This window comes from Chrysoperla carnea, chromosome 1 (genome assembly GCF_905475395.1).
Source record: "Chrysoperla carnea chromosome 1, inChrCarn1.1, whole genome shotgun sequence".
NCBI lineage: Eukaryota > Metazoa > Arthropoda > Insecta > Neuroptera > Chrysopidae > Chrysoperla > Chrysoperla carnea.
In genome coordinates this window covers 13,060,261-13,080,401 of record NC_058337.1, presented here as the reverse complement: position 1 = coordinate 13,080,401, position 20,141 = coordinate 13,060,261, and the positions used below count along the sequence as shown (strand labels likewise).

Genomic DNA, 20,141 nt, shown 5'->3' with positions numbered 1-20,141 from the left:
AATGGGGGAATCTATTAAGTAAATGATTACGTTTACTAAGCAGAAATATACCTATATTCACTTTATTTAAGGAAATTGGGACGAAAATACAAGAGTATCCGTACGGGAATATCAGTGGCGGTTTCCTGACCGATGAATTCTTAATAAACCAGTGTTCTTAAATGAGCATCACCATTTGGCAGAAAAAGGTAATTTGCTATCATTTACTTTAGGAATCTTATTATTACTAATGCATAACGTCCCGTACAACAAGAACTTTCCAACGAAGGAACTATTCTTAATAGGGTCGAAAATAGTCCCTCTAGTAGGGAACGAAGCAAAAATTCCATTTATAAAACATTAAACTACTTTACTTCTACAAAATACTTTATTGGTGTAATTCAATAGTGCCCATAGCTTCTTAATATTCAAATTAGCTACAGTAGCGGTTCCATCAACGCAGGCATGTACTCCACTGTACATGAAAAAACCTTTCCACTGTTCCAGTTTAAAATTTCAATAATTTGAAATAGCACAACAAAATTAAATCAAAAATCATGGTAATAAAGAAAAAAGTTTTGCTTCTTTCAAATTTCTTACAGTTGTTTATTAGGTTGAAATACTTCGTACCAAAAAGTTCTCCCCTCACGTGGGTGCATAACCCCCTTTTTTGGGGAGTAATTGGCAGTTTTAATAATTTTTTACTAATTACAAAAAACTATACATCAAGTTATCGCTTTCTGCCTCCACCGGGGAGAAAAATAGTATACACACCACGGGAGCAAGCAAAGAATGTATCAGATCTCATGTTTGTCGCCCAAGGCGAAGTCCGACGAACATGAGGTGTGAGACATTCCTTACTTTTACTTTTTTTCGACTTTCTAACTTCAAAATTGATCGAGATATGCCAATTTTAAAATGGTATATTTTTTGCTCTTTGTAAACCGTTAGAGATAGAACAAAAGTTTAAATGTAAAAGCTATTCCTTAAATTAACAACTCTTATTTGAACTAAAATACAAGATGCCATCAAATTAAATAGGGTATCATCGTACTAAATTTTTGTTATCATTTCAGATGAAGAAGTCTCACTTCACGAATATAAAATTGAAATTGGTTTTTAAAAATCTTCCTACGTTTTAAAAATATGATACTAGTATGCAAGGTATGAACGTTTAAAATTCCCAAACAAAGAGGAAGATATCTACTAGTGACGTAATACGTGGGTATCGCAATAGAAAATACAACTTTTTCAAAAGGAGATGGGCAGTCTTTTATTGCTTATAACTTCTTCTTTTTTTCATCAATTTTAATTTCACTATCAAATTTTGTCATGGTATTGAGTCTAGTTTTATATTTTATATGGCCAATTCGACATTAGGATTAGCCTCTATTGAATAAACTGCACAAACTGCTATTTTATAATTTCAGTATATGGCAGTGATGTGTTTTGTATCATAATTTTTTTAAATTAATTATAAATTTTACAGGTACAAATGATCTTGAAATGGCGACCCCTATTTCATTAGAAACAACAAAATCTAAACAAAATAAATCACGATAGTAGGGCTTTAGATAGACCCCACTTTTTAAATGATTTTTTTTTATAGAATTTATCAAATAATTCATTAAATATAATTATTATATATAATCTATACTTAAATGATTACAGTGTTTTTTAGAAGTTTAGACATCGTGAAACAATGTCAACAATATATCAGTTAATTTATGTTGTGTTTGTTGTTAATTTATGTGTAATAACACATGTAATTGGGTACAACAATGAATTTAAACAATATCCTGAAACATCTGAATTAAAATCTGAATATGATTTTATTGTTGTTGGTGCGGGAAGTGCTGGATGTGTCTTAGCGAATCGTTTAAGTGAAATTGCCGATTGGAGTGTATTACTAATAGAAGCAGGCGGTCCGGAAACTTTTAATATGGATGTACCAGCACTAGCCGGCTTAAATCAACATACGTCATTTGATTGGAGTTATTATGCAGAACCATCAAATCATTTTGGATTAGGTTTAGAAAATCAAACAATGTATTTTCCGCGTGGTAAAGTTATGGGTGGCTCAAGTGTAACCAATTTCATGATTTATACACGTGGTAATCCAAAAGATTATGACCAATGGAATATTACTGGTTGGTCATATATTGACGTTGAAAAATATTTTTTGAAATTGGAAAATTATAATGTACCGGATCCGGATAATGAGTTTGGCAATGATGGGCCAATGTATATAAATGTTGTACCATACCATAGTAACTTATCAAATCATATATTAAAAGCAGCGCAAGAATACGGATTACCTCTGATAAACACTAACGGCCCGAAACAAGTTGGTGTATCCAGATTACAAAGTACAATTAAAAATGGTGTGCGATTCAGTACAAATACAGGATATTTAACACCGATTCGGAATTCACGTCCAAATTTACATTTAATTCGTAACTGTCAAGTAACAAAAGTACTAGTAGACAATTTTGCTGACTCGAATCCAAAAGCTTCTGGTGTACAATTTGTATGTTCTGATGGAAAAATCTCAACAATTTTTACTCGAAAAGAAGTTATTCTTTCTGCAGGAGCAATTAATTCACCACAAATTTTAATGCTTTCTGGTATTGGACCCAAGAATCATTTGACGGAACTTGATATACCTTTAATAAAAGACTTGCCGGTAGGAGATAATATGATGGATCATATTAACATGTTCGGCTTGCAATTTTTAGTAAATCAAACAGTTTTTCCAAAATCTGATTTCGATTTATATGAAACAGAACGATCTGGTCCTTTGTCCACTCCCGCAGCTGTTGAAGTTATAAGTTTTTCACAGCAAGTTGGCTCAGAAATTCCATCAATTGAACAACTATTTATTTCCAGTCCTCCAGGTAAACTAGTATGCGAGAATTTTAATTTGAAACAAGATATCTACGAAGAAATATACAAACCTGTAGAAACTCTACCAGGATTTTTGGTATTTTCATTATTACAACACCCAAAAAGTCGCGGATGGTTACGTTTACGTGATTCAAATCCATTTTCAAAACCAAAAATATTCCCAAATTACTTATCCCATCCAGAAGACATTGACATGTTAATACTAGGTATAAAGGAAGCAATAAATATATCGAAACAACCATCGCTTCAGCAATATGGAACAACGCTGTATAATAAACCAATTACACAATGTAAGAATTATGAATTTGGATCAGATGATTATTGGAAATGTCAAATTCGAACAACTACCTTCACATTATATCATCAATGTGGCACATGTAAAATGGGTGAAATTGGTGATCCAACAGCTGTTGTGGATTCAGAGTTAAAAGTGCAAGGTGTTCTTGGACTACGTGTTGTAGATGCAAGTGTTATGCCAGAAATTATTACAGGACATCCAAATGGCCCAGTGATAATGATTGCTGAAAAAGCAGCAGATTTAATAAAAAAGGATTGGAATCGAACGTAAATGAAAGATTCAAGTAGTAATTCAAATACGTGTTACAAAAAAAAAAATATTCTAGTCAGAATTTGATAAAAAAACCTTCAGGCCAAAAAATTGTTTACACAATGAATTTCCTATAGTAATAATTACGAATGTTTTTGTTTTCTCATTAATAAGTTCAATAGAGAATACCAAATGCTTTATATAGTGTTTTTATTTGTATAGTACAATTAAAGTAAATATCTTAAAGGAATATCTTTGAAAGGAATGCATCCTTGAAATTTTCTGCAGTTGTTTATTAAGGTGTAAACACACATTAAGAGGGGGGGGGGGGGGGGGGGTTTTATAACCAACTTCTTACAAATTACTAAAAAAAGTATGCATCAAAAGTTCTAGCTGAAAAATTTCTGCACATTTTCGTTTTTTTTCGACTTTCTAGCTTCAAAATTGGCCAAGATATGCCAATTTTTAAATGAAATTTTTTTGCTCATTGATGTATGAAAAAGTATACATCTAATAAACCTTTAGAGATAGTAAATTTCGATTTTTGCTACAATTTCCTAGATCAGTTTTTTGTATTTTATAAATACGTATTTCGACAAACAAGTAGGCATCATCAGTATGAATTAGCTAATCGTAATTACTCTTATTATATATGTTACTTGCTCCTAATTTGGTGACGGACTGCACAGGCCGCCACTGTGCATTTATAAAATACAAAAAACTGATCTAGGAAATTGGGGCAAAAATCGAAATTTATTTCGAAATAGCCTAGAGATCTCATTTATTATCTTCGATAATAATTATACTTTAGAGATAGAACAAAAGTTTAAATGTAAAAGTTATTCCTTATAAAAAAATTAACAACTTTTATTTGAATCGTTTTTTCGTAAACATTACTGTTTACAAGTGACTTAGGAATAAAATTTAGTGTGCTTTTTCCCCAAAACTATAAAAAAAGTCTCCAATAAAAAAATTTAAACAAATTTTTTTTGTTTTTCCAGAATGTTCCACAAACCACTAGTTGATCTTTACCTGAAAAAAATCAACACACTTTTTTTATAGTTTTGGAGAAAATGGATACCAAAGTTTTTTCCTAAGTTGCGCCCTCACGTGTAAACAGTGATGTTTACGAAAGAATGATTCAACTAAAAGTTGTTAATTTTTATATAAGGAATAACTTTTATATTTAAACTTTTGTTCTATCTTTAACGGTTTACAAAATGGATACTTTTAAGTTGAGTTAGTGAGCAAAAAAAATCCATTTAAAAATTGGCATATCTCTGTTATTTTTGAAGCTAAAATGTCGAAAAAAAATGTACAGAAATACCTCAGCTAGAACTTTTTTTTTAATTTGATGCATAGTTTCTTGGTAATTTGTGAAAAACTGATTAAAACCCCCAACTACTATCCAAAAAGGGGGGTTAGGTATATCCCTGAGAGGTCGACTTTTTTTACAAAGTGTTTACTACTTGTGGAAACAACTGTGGAAAATTTCAATGATACATTAATTTTTTCATTATTACCATGATATTCTATTTTATTTTATTAGACTACATTGTATGTGTTTCTCTACCAAGCGCACTTTAAAGGTTGGGTCATACTTTATAACATTTGCTTTAGTCTCTTTCTTTTGTGGTTTTGAATATTATCACTTATAAAGTAAGTATTCAACACTATACACCAACCTAATTATAAAAAAATTAGCGTAGCACAGGAGCTAAGTAACCAAAGCGAATTCCCTCAGCGATTAAAAAACTAACACATTTTTCTTTAAATCGAATATTGTGTTTTTCAAGAATTTTTAGTTAGAAAACTAAGCGTCTAAATAAAATATAACAAGAGTACTTTTTTTGCTTAAAACTGGTAAAAAAAAAACAAAAATATTTTTTATTTTGAAAAAATTCAAAATTTGTTTTTAGCGCTCTATTTCCTTTGGAAATCCGCTAAAAAAATCCCATATCCAGGTACTAATTCATAGCTACAAACGGTTTGCAGATCTAACTTCAGTAGGTCGAAAGCATGCATTCGACCAAAATCCAAGGCATTCCACCAAAAGGCGGTAGCAAAAATAAACACGCTTTATTAGTTGATTGTAAAGTTATGAAATACAGAGAAAAAAAAACATTATTTTTAAACCCCGAACCAAAAAGAGGGGTGTTATAAGATTGACCGCTATGTGTGTATGTCTGTCTGGCTGTCTGTGGCATCTTAGTACCCATAAAGGTTATAAAGAAGGAGAACGATCGCAATAGAAAATATTGTCCCCAATATTTTGAAAAAATAAGTGAGGCGCTAGGATCGCTAAGTTGTATCATTAAATGCGGGCTGTTGTGCGCTAATATACTACTTACCGACGACAGCGCGGCTGGTGGCTGAAAATGAACTATAAATTCTACAAATTTCCAGGGAGAGGTGCGCTAATGCTTTAGTACATAGCGATCGTTCTCCTTCTTTATAACCTTCATGTTAGTACCTAAACGGATAAACTGATTTTGATTTTTTTTGTTTCGTTTGAAAGGTAATTTAATGAAGAGTGTTCTTAGCTATGTTTCCAGTGCGAGTCGAGAATTCCGTACCCAAAACAACTAAAAAATAGGCCATGATCCTCAAAAAAGGTTCAGCTTTGAGAAGGCTCTAAGGAAAAATATAATTTCATGGAGAGTGTTCTTCTTATGTTTCAAGTTCGAGTTTAGAGTTACGTACCCAAAAAATTTGTCGGGGGTTTTTTAAATTTTGTAAATTTCACTTCATTATCGTGTCAACAGACAAACAGACAACCGGAAATGGTCTAATTGCCTGATTTTATGAACACCTATAAAAAATTTTGTTCGTATCATCAGTATTTTCAATCGATACAAACTTGGGCCTAAACTTAATATACTATGATATATTTCATCTATATGGTATAAAAAATGGTTCCAGAGGACCATGCATACATATAAGTCATATATACATAAATACAGTTCATACTTATACATGCATACATATTTGTATCGTATACAGAATGTTCGATTTACATCTAGGCATATAAATATCACGAGTATGACAGAATTCATGCGTTAAGCAATGCGTGAGAGGTAATATATACATGTGTTGAAGCTGCGATATGCATTGAGGTAGTTGTAAGACGCTTGGAGAGTGGGAGTTTCTTAGTTGAATAGATGAACTACAACAGATAAGCGACGATAAAAATCACTTTTGCAATTTTATATAACACCTATAATACCTCTTCACTTAGATGTATTTCTTAACGCATGTACTCTGTCATACTCGTGATATTTATATGCCTAGATGTAAATCGAACATTCTGTATATTATTACTCTAGCAAGTTTTTTCTTTCCCACACTTAATTTCCTTATTCCTTTATCATGATTCACCTCTCATTTTCACGCTAGATAAATAATTTGAACGAAAAAATATCATAATTTTAAATAATAAGTTTATTAGGCAAACATGTAAGTTTTTACAGATGCCCTCCTAATACTCTAAATTTTCAAATTTTTCTATTATTTGACGTTAAATTTTTCGAATTTCAATCGCCAATAACTCGACAAGTATTGACTTTTCGAAATATGTTTCAATAACACTTTTTGCATAAAATTCATTCCTATATCGATTCCCGTTTATGTCATTTTCAGCATTTATTTCTCTACTCCCGAGGAGGGGTAACTCTCAGCTCCTGTGCAAGATCACGCAAATTTTTGTTTGATCTTCATTAAGTAAGCTTTAAACAATGCAGTCACACAGTTTTTTTAAAGATTCATTGACTTTTCTTGGATTCCGAAGCATAAATCTTATGGCTCTCCATTCTAGGTATTCACTAATTTTAATAAATTAAGATTTTATTAAAATTTTTTTATAATCTAATTTTTAATTTCGTCTTATTTACTTGACTTGGATTGTTAATAAAATTATTTTCGTACATAATATATTATTTATAAAATATAATTGATAACCATGAACCAAATTTCATACAAATTTTTATTATATCTATAAGTAAAAACATCTATTTATTATACTAGCATAACTTCTAAAACAATTTTAAATTATTATTATTACTGGGCTTACATAATTCAAATAATTAAAAAAGAAACATTAGCTTGATTGTAATAATTATTTTTAAACATTTAATATTACCTACTGATATGATATTGGGTATAATTGTGTTTTACCTTGACTTTGTGAAAGTAACAATCTAATGTGAAACACATGCTTTATCCATATAAATGTCGCAGTTAACTAGCTTAATCGGAATATTGAACCAAATTTTTTTAAACAAAAATAGAAAGATCATATATGAGTTCTATAACAAAACTAAATAATTCAGAACCCTGTAAAAATAGCACCTCCAAATACGAATTTTCATAAACTGCTGATTGGATTCGTTTTTTCATCATTTGTCCACCCAGAATTTTTGTTTGCCAACCCATCAAAATAAATTTATGACCAAAATAAAATTTTACTTCATTTAGAAAAATTTTCCATCACAATTTAAATGGAGTAAAATTTTATTTTGGCCATAACTTTATTTTGACGGGTTGGCAAACAAAAATTTTGGTTAAACAAACGTGGACAAATCGTTGCCAAACGAATGACATCTGTTTTTTGTAAAAATTCTCATTTGGAGGTTTTGATGTCAAATTTTAATTTCCTCAAAATTTAAGATTGAAGGGTTTGCGAAAAAATATTTTGGGTGGGCAAACGTGGACAAACCGTTGCCTAACAAATGATTTTTTCACTTTGTGAAAGTTCGCTTTTGGGGGTGCTGATGAAAATTTTAATTTCCTCATACCTTAAAATTGAAGGGTGAACAAATACAAATTTTGCGTGGACAAATAATTTTCAAACGAATGACATCTGCATTTTATGAAAATTTGCATCTGAGGATGCTGATGTAAAAATTTTCAGTTCGGTCATAAATTCCAATTTGAGAGTGGACAAACGAAAATTTTGGGTAGACAAATGTGAACAAATGATAGACAAACGAATCCAATCAGCAGTTTATGAAAATTCGTATTTGGGGATGCTATTTTCACAGGGCTAGAATTCAGCCACACCTTAGATCTTAAAAAACAATCAATTTCCTGTTTCAAGTATTTAAAATTGCACCTGCATTCAACAAGTTTAAATTGCATCAAAAATAATTTTTTTTAATGGAACCTATGTCCCTATTACCAAACTGACAAATATCGGAGTTATTTCGAGAAATAAGAAAATTTTAATTTTTTTTAATTTTTAAGTTCACTTTTATGCTCAATATTCGAAGCGTATTGTCTGAATTATTACTTATACGTTAATAAGAAATTTTTAAATGTCCTACTAACCTTTTTTTCCATTAAATCGTTTAAAAATGGGATACGAAAACCAAATAATTTTAAATTAATTTTTTATGCATAGAAAGTTTGACAAAATTATTGATAGAACATACAGTATGTGTAATGAAGCATATCCAGATTCACCCAGAATGACGAGAAGGAAGTTTAGAAGGATTGAAACAAATTTTCTGCAATTTGGCCGAATAACTGAAGCTTTCAAAAAGATAAAGAATCATTGAAATCGGTTGACGTGATATTGAGTTATTCATCCTCTTGTCGTGCATAATGAATGCAAATTTAAGTCTTTTATGGTTTTCTCATGGATGTCGTTGTCAGAACTAGATTAAAATGAAATGGGACCACACGAGAAGTAACAGCTTTCAAATGGATAAAGAATCATCAAAATCGGTTCACCCAGTCAAAAGTTCTGAGGTAACAAACATAAAAAAAAAAATAAATACAGTCGAATTGAGAACCTCCTTTTTTTTGGTTTGAAATCGGTTAAAAATTTACACGTTTCTTAAAATTTTTTCATAAAACTATACATTTATTATACATAATTAGATGATTAAAAAATGCACTGTGTGCACCAATATTTGTCCTCGGAGAAAATAAACATACAAAAATCGAAAATATGGTATCTTAATAATACTCGAACTGCTAAAACAAGACAGGGGCTACTGATAGTTTCAGTAGCAAAAAATCAGAATATGATAATATGTGTAGTAATTTTGATGTAGCCTCGCTACTCGCTGAGTGGATTAAGCGTCGTTACCGATGGTGGACGCAAAAGGCATTTTGCTATTCCACTACAATAGATGTACATATTTTTGTTATAAATTATAAGTGATCAAATTTGAAAAAAAAAATTAAAAGTTGATTTTTGCATATAATAGATACCTATATGAATATGTACATGTATTTTTTATGTGAAAAGTCAGTTTTGAACACCACGAGCATTAGCATCGTTTCTTTTATTCAAACTGTCTGGATACAGCGAAAAACTACTATATTAAAATAATGATTAGAGAGAGTCTATTCAAACTGAAACGATATCGATCATAATCCAATAACCTTATCGCCTGAAAGTACGGGGTAGTTTGCGTCAAATCTGATAGTTCTAATTTATTGCAGACTTGTTTATGATTTTGGCCCAATGAATAATCCAAATTAGAGACCTCGAGCTTCGAACGTAAATTTGTCAAAAATATAAAAAACCATGCAAATTTCGAACTTCACAACATTTTGCAATATTCTGTCGTTCTATGAATGAATTTTGACCCTGATTCTTCGTAGCCCCTTGTAAATCTGAAAAAAGCCGAAATTTTCACGGTTTTTTCGATTTTTGACAAAGTTGCGTTTGACGTTCTAGGTCACAAACTTGGATTATTCATTCACACTGTATATACCGCACAGAAAGTATTTTCACAGAATTTCATTTTTTACACTCATATCCTAAATTAGTTCCAAACGCTACACAAATTTTTGAATTATACATATTAAATATTTAGGACACAATGTAACAGTAATTAATCCCCAGAGAGATACATAACTTCGGAGATATAACCGATTGTGAAATAGAATAATTGCGATTAGCTTATTAATGATGATGTCTAAACTGTAATCGACGTACAAACAAATCGTGAGATCTGTCAATTAATTAATTATCTGTTATAATTTTTAAAACCATGTTTCTTTTATGTCATCTGCACATTTTTCAGCAATCATCATCGTTGGAACATTTAAATGCCCAGCAATAATTTCTGGCATGATACTTGCATCACATACTCGTAATCCATCTATACCATGCACCCTTAAATGAGGGTCCACAACAGTTGTGGGATCACTTTTATCACCCATTTTACACGTACCACAATAGTGAAACAGTGTCGCAACTAACGATTTTATATGACATCTCCAATAGTTATCCGATTTAAAAGTATGTTGTGCGCATGTGGGTATAGGAATAGGAAGTAGTTTGGCTCCAAACTTTTGTAATGCATCTTGTTTTGTTATATTAATCGCTTCTTTAACACCATTCAGCATTATTTCCAGATCATCTGGATGTGAAAAATATTGCGGATATATTTTTGGTTTTAAAGTTGGATCACAACCGCGTAACCGAAGGTATCCACGTGACTTAGGTTTTTGTAAGAGTGAAAATATTAAAAATCCAGGATCCAATTGAAATGGTGCATATGTTGTTTCGAATACACTAGGTTTCATATTCATAGTTTGTGCAGACTTTAATTGCATTGCCGCTGTAATATATAACTGTTCGATTGATTGAATTTTATCAATCGGTTGTGAAAATCCATAAGTTTCTATAAGAGCAGGCAGTGATAGTGGTCCAGAACGGTCTGTTAGCCATAAACCAAAATCGGTTATAGGATAAACGGTTTGATTTAATAAAAATTGTAGACCTCCCGTGTAAATATGATCTTGCAAGTTATCACCCACTGGTAAATTTTTAATCACCGGTATTCCTAATTCATTTAAATGTTCCATAGGACCGATTCCAGATAACATTAATAATTGCGGTGAATTTATTGCTCCAGCACAAATTATAACCTCACGTTTAGCATAAATTGTATGAGTTGTTAGTTCACTATGAAAAACCACGCCATAAGCTCGTGGAATTTTTTGTAACTTACTAATTAATATTCGTGTTACTAAACTATGCCTACGTAAATGTAAATTTGGTCGTTTATCTCGAACTGATATCAAATATGCACTGTTAGTACTAAATCGGTAACCATTTTTAATTGTTCTTTGCAATCGAGAAACACCAATTTGATTAGGTCCATTAATATTTATCTGTTTATACCCAAATTGTTCATTTGCTTTTATTATTGCTGAAGAAAACTCACTGCGATAGGAAGGAGATTCTATATGCATTGGCCCATTTTTTCCAAAATAATTGTTTATTTCTGAAGGATCGTCAACTTGATAATCTTCTGCTTTCTTGAAATACTTATGACAATCATTAAACGTCCAATTATAGCCCCAACGATTATAATCTTCGGGATTGCCACGAGTGTATATCATATAGTTAATTGTACTTGATCCACCCATAACTTTCCCACGGGGATAAAGTACCGAATTATCAATTAATCCATCGGCAAACGTGTCTGATGGTTCAGTAAAATATCCCCAATCGATTTCAATTGGATCAAATGGTTCTGGTAATACATCTTTATCGAGTATACCCTCCGTATCTTGAAATGCGCCAGCTAAACCTGGAATATCCATTGCACGTGTCTCTATACCACCAGCTTCAATTAGTAACACTTTCATGTTTGGATTTTCACTTAATCGATTTGCCATAACACAACCTGCTGTGCCAGCACCAACTACAATGTAATCGTATGTACGTTCAAGAGCTGATAATTCAGTTTCTGGATATTGATTTGCAATAAATTCCAAATTATCCATTGTAGATGCATCAATGTAATCATTGTTCTCAATATTTTGATGTCGTCTTAAAAATTCTCTGTTTGATAATAAATTTTTGTAATTAAACCATTGTGATTTGTTAGTTCTTGTTATATGTTGGTCAAGAAATAATCCATTAACATCCAATAACCGAATTATTCCAAAATATAAAAAAAAATACATTAAAGAAATCATTTTGTGTATGATTTGATTAATAAGCATAAAATGTTACATCCGCAGTTTTTATATGAAATACTTTAATAAACATTTAATTACTTAGCAGAAAGTTTGAGATGAATACCATTCAACCTCCATACGTAACATAATACAATACGACTCACATATAAAATAACTAGCTGTTTCCCGCCCGCTTTGCGTGGCGTAAAATATACCCGCTTTGCTGGGCAACATCCCCACTTGCACCCCTCCCTCCACATTTCCTTGCGTTGGATAACAGTTTTGTAATGTACACGTCATGCTTTTTTATTTGATACCCCACTTAGGTATATTTGTAAATATTCGATATTTCCTTCCCACTTTCTCGCTACACCTTTCTACCCTCCGAAGGTTAAAAAAATTTCTAAATGTAATTTAAAACATTCTGACCAAGTTTTGAACTATTAAAAGCCATAATTTAAAAATATGAATTTTTTATTCATGAACACCCCCGCAACCCCCCTTGTGGGTAGAATTTCGTAAAATCCGTTCTTAGCTGACCTCTACTTGGCAAAAGGAATATTCCTGCCAAATTTGAAGTCTCTAGGTCTTATAGTTCCAGAGATATCGTGATGAGTGACTATCTATCTATATAGATCTATAGAAAGTCTCCTATATATATATAGATAGAAAATTGCATTCAGTACTTGACAAATACGGTCCGTTTTTCAATACAGTCTACAATGTTGTTAATTTTAATAATTACTTAAATTATTGCAAGAAGATACATACAGAGTCCAACCTAATGTCAAAAAATGATGTCCCCCATAAAACTCAACTGCAACTTGCTTAAAATATTTTTTGATTGGTTAACTACAAAACAAGCTATTAGCCATAATAGATTAAGACGGCCAATCCTGTATATATTAGATTTAATCTCATATTTTTGCGTCGTATTTGGCTCTTATATCGCGCGGCGTCGTGGTATTTGGCTATCCTATATGGGCGTAAAGTTGTTCGTGAAGACAATAAATTTAGTTTTCGAGTATTACACTCAAATATCCCTATTTGTAGATATCAATAATATTATAGTAATAACGCCTTTTTAAGATATGATCTTCAATAAAATACGTTGCCCCGAATTATATTGTAGGAATCGAAAGAATAGTATCCGTTAGCAGCTTTTTGCATTTTATAGTGAATTCACAATTTTAGTCAGTGTGTTATATTCATTAAATTCTATACAAACAAGGTGTATCCCAGTATTTAGGACCTGCTTGTCAAATGGAAAAATCAGAAACTGTAGAGTTTTAACATTTATAGAATTTTGAAAATTTAAGGTTTAAAAATCGTTCACCCGAGAGCTCCATTTCCACAAAAAAACGAGAAGAAAACTCTTGATACTTGTGTGAGTTGTGCCCCACGAGTGTTAGCAGTAGGATAAAGAGAATTACAAGAAGAACCTAGTCTGTATTTCAACGAATTATCACAGAAAACTGTACTATCGGGATCAATGGCAAGAAATGCTACGCGGAAGAAGAAACGATGGAATATGTGCCTTCTCTAGATGTATATACAAGGTCTTCTAAATGACCTGGCGGAAATTGATATCGAGAAAAAAATGAACTAAGCTGAACGATGGAAATACTGGAAGATGAAGATTTAGATGAATTTATTGGGTTTTCTAATAAAAAGCAACACCTTGAATTGCAACTGATTGAGTGAAACAAAGCCTATTTACGAAAAGTGGTTACATGGAGGTTTAAACCGTAAAGGTTTGCTGAAAATTTTTTGTATGAAATCATTTTTTTTATAAATATATGGAGGATAAATATCAGAAAAATAAATGTATTTTCATTGAGAAATTATGTTTTGATAAGAGAAATTATGAAATAATATTTTTCTTCATCGTATTTACGAACGACAAATTTTTAATATTTGTATCGGAAATCATAAACAGTGTAATTTTATTTAAATATATATTAACAAATAATTATATTTTAATTTTCATTGAACTTTTCCGTTTCCTGTACAATACGTGCCATACCTGCTAGATTTTCGTTATGTCTTGCACACTATGTGATGATTGAGATCATATACAGAGGTGCTAGATACTCGGATTATTATATCACACGCAAGCTTAGGCCTAAGAACAAACCTAAGTAAACAAACTTAGGTATTTACCTACAATAAAGTGGAATAATATTTGTTGAAAATGGCAACGGAAATCGATTGAAAGATGTAATTTAAAGATCTAAAAATCTTTCTTTTTGAAAGATTGAAATTTAAATGCAAAAATTTAAAAAAATAAAAAGATAAAAGTCTTCATCGTTAAATAGCTCGAAAAATAATAAAATTGCAAAAAAAAGTTTACAAGGTAAAATATTCTGCGTAAAATGAGCTAAATTTTTTTCCGCTACACTTTTTTTTGTAAATTGATTATTTTTCTAGTTATTTAAGAATAAAGGCAATTTTTTTGTTTTTTTCGAAAATTTTTTGAATATATGATAAATTGGTTATTACTCTATTTACTACAATCTATAAACAAAGAGCAAATAAAGAATTGAATGAATGAAATTCAATTGATTTAATAATAAAGATTGTATTTGGTGTTTGTAGATTGATAATAAGCTAAATTAAATTCAATGTAAATAATAAAAATTTAATTCATAAAATTTAAAATGGTAAACTGATTATTTTTAAATATTAATTTTTATACCATGCATATATGTAATATGCAAGGTATGCTAAGTTTAGTCCCAAGTTTGTAACGCTTAAAAATATTGGTGCTCTAAACAAAATTTTGGTATAGGTGTTTATTAAATCACCTAGTTAGTGGTGGTAGTCCATTTTCGTTTCTCTGTCCGTCTGTCTGCCAACACAATAACTCAAAAATGAAAAAAGATATCAAGCTGAAATTTTTACAGCGTACTCAGGATGTAAAAATTGAGGTAAAGTTCGTAAATGAGCAACATAGGTCAATAGGGTCTTGACCTATGGGTCCATAGGACCCATCTTTTAAACCGTTAGAGATAGAACAAAAGTTGTAATGTAAAAAATGTTCCTTGTGTACATTTGTGAGGAAGTAAAAGGTTTTTGTAAAGTTTCCTGTTCAAGGTCAAAACAGTATGTTAACATGAGAGCCACTCGAATTATTCTCGACAACCAAGATGTGCAAACATTGAAAGACTGGTTTGAGAACCACAACCCTTTTCCCCCGTTACCAACAAAATCGTTTCTATTAGCAGTGAAATTATCGGACGTGATTAAATAAATTGCGATAATGTCAAGGGAGTAAGGACAAAACGAGTTGAAAAAATAGAAAACCAGACATTTGGAAGAGTTGTTTTCAAACGTAAAGACAAAGTAATCTTGGCAAGCGTCAATAATTCCGTTAGAATTAATGACAAAAAATTTGAAATTGACTCCCTAACTATATTCCAGCTAGTTGCAAACTCTAAAAAAATTAGACGCAGAGTTGAAAAAATATTTTAAATACGAATTGGCACCTTACACGATGTCATTCTTCAGCGAGGTCGTCTTGAGGAAAGGAACCAAATCAGTTCTATATTCCTCCTTCACATCCCTTACCACCAATATTTTGAGAGATATCAACACTCACATCGTGGTCGATGGTGAATATTTACTCCACAAATTTGTGTGGCATTGCAACACGTCATTGAAGGCCATTATTGATGGATATATAAATTTCCTGAAAACTCATTTTGGTGCCCATGTTACCGTAGATTTTTTATGGATATCCGGAGAACGCTTCTCAAAAAAGTACCAAAAATGTCGAACGTTGGAGACGATACTCAGCCCTAAATTGTAGTGAAGTTATTTTAACAGCCGCAACTACGATCACTGTAAAACAGGATAACTTCTTATTTAATAACGCCAATAAACGTACGCTGATAGAGCTGCTAAAAACAGGGTTTGAGGTGCAAGATGTGGAGGTGATGGTATCAGAAAAGAACGCCGATGCTGACAGCGTGAGAGCTGCAATACCCAGAGCCGCCTCTTCTGACAACGTGATAATCCTCGGGGCAGATGTGAACCTTCTTGTGCTTCTGGTTGGCTTAGATAACCAAATTATATCTTCTGAAAGGTGGCAAAGTTCATCCAGACGTGTAATATTCAACAACGTCATTCAATAGCGAAAACAGAGATTACCCTCCCGACATAATCATGTTCATACACGCATTCAGTGGTTTTGATACAGCCTCTGTCCTTTTCTGGAGAGGTAAAACCAAATTCGTAACCACCTTAAATAAAAAAACCCCAGTTATTGAAACAAGGTGTTCCTCTCCCCGATTCAACACAAGATGAAACAGCCACAGCTGGAGAGAAGTGCCTCGTTGGTATATATGGTGGAGACGGAAATGCCACACTCAATGACTAAAGATACCACCAGTTCATCATGTCAACTAAAGTCGATCTAGCTCGCCTGCCTCCAAAAACAGATGCTGTAACACAACATTATTATCTTAAGTATCACCAAGTATGCATATTTTCTGTCATTATTTTCTTCAATTTGTTACGTTGTTCATTTAGTAACTCTCAATGTATATTCTTTGCAGATGCAAAAGTGGTTGGAAGTAGATAAAAACCTGAAAGTCCTGTAGAAATGTGATTTTTACCCTCGGTAACAGCTCGTGTGACTTCGAGTGAGGATGACATTAGCTTTGGTTAGATGTTATTGGCTGTCCACGAAGGACACACTTAGGCTATAGAGCCGATTATGATACCATATATGTATTTTACCACCTCCGCTGATAATTTCATTTATCAGATCCTCATTTATTTTCACAGGCTGAGTGCATCTCCTTCATGCATATACCATGCACTACACCAGCCCGTCACCCTAAGCATTTGAAACGAAATTGGTTACGCCTTAACCAACTGAGCTACTAGGGTTGACAGGATGACATTGATAGAAAACAAAAAATTATTTTAAAAAATTGTATTTACATTCTACTTTATGTTATTTTCTTCGACTTTCATTACCAAAGCTTTTATGTAGGACATAAACAGATCATTCCGCTGGTATTTATGAAAGATGAAAAGACTTCGATATTTAAAGAGTCATATCTCAGTAACTATTTGACTTAGAAAAACAGCACCTATCTCACTTGATAGCAAATTTGATATTATTTAAAAAAAGCTAATTAAACAATTTTGAAAACCCACACGGTTCAAGTGTTATTGACGAAAATCCGAAAAAAGTGCGACAAAATCGAAGGCTTTCGGTCACCATTTTGAACGCACAGCATTTTAAAGGTTGAAAATCTAGACTCACATTAATGCTCCAAAACTAATATTCAAAAATCAGTAATACATGTAATTCATTTAATTTAAGTTCAATGTACATTTCACTTGAGCCATTACTTTATTAGTTTAATTTAATAGTGCACATAGCTAACTATTGAGTTTTGGACAAAAATATATGACGCACTTTCGACTTAAAATTATGGCAATCGAGTCACAGCACCCTGTATATACTCAACCTTAATGGAAAAACTATTGAAAGGACATAGCAGCATGTAGAACAGTTTCAATATCAACGCCGCATCAAATAAGCGAAAAGTCTTTGCCCACCTAAAACAGATTTGAAGATCAGTCGACGAGGATGACAAAACTCAGTATCTTTAAAAGCAATGTAAACTCAGTTTTTCTCTTTGGATTCCAGGCGTGGGAAGTCTAATTCAAGTCACACAGGACACCTCCAAACATTTGTAAACAAATGTAAACGTAACATCCAAAACGTTTGTTAGCCCAATTCAATCTCAAACTCAGGTAATATGTAAGATACTTTAGGTAATATGTAAACAACCAAACCAATTAACAAGACCATCAAAAACGGGAAATATGACTGGATTAGGCATACTGTGCAAAGAGATGACGCATTGCCAAAAAACGCTCTGGATTGGTATCCACAAAGAAAAGAAAACCGAACGGGCCTAAAAACACATGTTGGAGAACGGTATTCAAAGAAATAGAAGATGAAGGAAAATCATGATCCGAAGTAAAACTCTTCTCGAAAGCAAAGAATACAGTTGGATGGAAAGACTTTATTGAGGCTCGACTTCCTCTTCTTAATTAAAGGAAACATGTCATGTATCTGCAAGCAGCCTGTATATTCCGATTGATGTACTAAACACATGATTGGAGATTCCTCGGAAGACATACGAAAAAAACAAATTTTTATATAAAACTTTTTTGTTCGCTTTTGCCCAAACTGTATGGTTTGCGGAAAAATGTTACCTTTTTAATCGATCACAACTTTATAATTTAAAGTGTTCATCTATTTATTACCAGGTATTGAATAAAATCAACTTTTCATTGAGCCTGAAAAGTTTAATGCCTGCGTTAGATGTGCGCCTATAGAGCCAACATTTTTTGCTTGAAGCATTTTTATCGATAATTCTTATTTTTTGAGTTTCAAGCCTATGTGAATTTAAAAAAGACTCCTGTATATGTAAAATGGTGCGATCTGCCAAACCTAAGAATTGAAATACTGTAGTAAACGAAATCGTTATGAAATTCTTGTCTTGCCATTACGATTGTTTACAAATTTTTATCAAATCAAGAAAATTCATATTTCGAATTTAAATTTTCATTTTTATTATGAATATAATTTATCCTGATCTTGAGTATGAGTTTTCATTCCGGATTTAGTTTATGTTCTTAAATTATGATTCTTAGTAAATGTCATAATGGTGTTTATCCAACATGGGTTCGTTTATGTGTAATTAAATTACCTTGCCGACTAAATGTTTATTATAAATTTCACACTTAAATGGGTTTTCTCCACTATTAATTCTTTTATGCCGAATCAAAAGTCTTTTCTCCAGTATGCGTTTGTATGAATCACCTAATTAGTCCATTTCCGTATGTCTGTCTGTCGTCTGTCCGTCTATCGCCTGTCCGTCTGTCATCACGATAACTCAAAAACGAAAAGAGATATCAAGCTGAAATTTTTATAGTGTGCTTAAGACGTAAAAAGTGAGGTCGAGTTCGTAAATGAGCAACATAGGTCAATTGTGTCTTGACCCATAGGTCAATCTTCTAAACCGTTAGAGATAGAACTTTAAATGTAAAAAATGTTCCTTATAAAAAAATAAACAACTTTTATTTGCAACATTTTCTTGTAAACATCACTGTTTACCCACAAGGGCGCTAATTAGGTGAAAATTTTGTAGTATGTATTAATATGGGAATATCAGTTATGTGTGTGTGGCTATTTAAGTGTAGAAATCTTTCTTTATTTACGTGACGTTAAAAAACAAACGATTGCGTCATCAAAACTGTCTATACATGGTATTTTAACAATTAACTTAGTCAATTGTTTGTTTTCACTTGTTGCTACTAAATTTTGTATCACAAACTTCACATGTAAAAGATTTTTTTTCCAAAATGTTTTCCTTTATGTATAACTAAAGAACCTTGCCCAGTAAATGTTAGGCCCCAAATGTTTTACTACAAGTTTCACATGAATAGATTGAATTACACTCTGCACTGTTTAAAATTAAATGTTTTATGACAACCTGCATATGAATAAGATTTTGCTCCAACATAACATGTGGTTGTTTATGTTCAATTAAATACGATTTCCGAGTAATTATTTTAACACAAATTTCGCATGTAAAAGGTTTCTCTCCAGTATAAATTCGTTTATGCACAATTAAATTTTGTTTATGAATAAATGTTTTATTACAAATTTCACATGAGAATGGTTTTTTCACCAGTAGGTATGAATCCGTATATGTTTACTTAAATTATCCTTTAAAGTCAATGTATT

At 31.8% G+C, this 20,141-nt stretch overlaps 2 protein-coding genes across 2 annotated transcripts; one reads left to right on the top strand and one right to left on the bottom strand.

The window, feature by feature from the left end:
• Positions 1 to 1,655: 1,655 nt before the first annotated feature.
• LOC123305876 (glucose dehydrogenase [FAD, quinone]-like) lies at positions 1,656 to 3,683 on the top strand. The gene has a single exon (XM_044887715.1). The coding sequence runs from the start codon at positions 1,682 to 1,684 to the stop codon at positions 3,452 to 3,454; it is 1,773 nt and encodes a 590-aa protein (XP_044743650.1). The 5' UTR covers positions 1,656 to 1,681; the 3' UTR covers positions 3,455 to 3,683.
• A 6,746-nt stretch (positions 3,684 to 10,429) lies between these two features.
• Positions 10,430 to 12,184, bottom strand: LOC123290796 (4-pyridoxate dehydrogenase-like). Its single transcript, XM_044871128.1, has one exon. The coding sequence runs from the start codon at positions 12,182 to 12,184 to the stop codon at positions 10,430 to 10,432; it is 1,755 nt and encodes a 584-aa protein (XP_044727063.1).
• Between the last annotated feature and the right edge of the window lie 7,957 nt (positions 12,185 to 20,141).

Coding starts and splice junctions, on each gene's coding strand:
- LOC123305876 (XM_044887715.1), top strand. CDS start 1,682: ATGTCAACAATATATCAGTTAATTTATGTTGTGTTTGTTGTTAATTTA.
- LOC123290796 (XM_044871128.1), bottom strand. CDS start 12,184: ATGGATAATTTGGAATTTATTGCAAATCAATATCCAGAAACTGAATTA.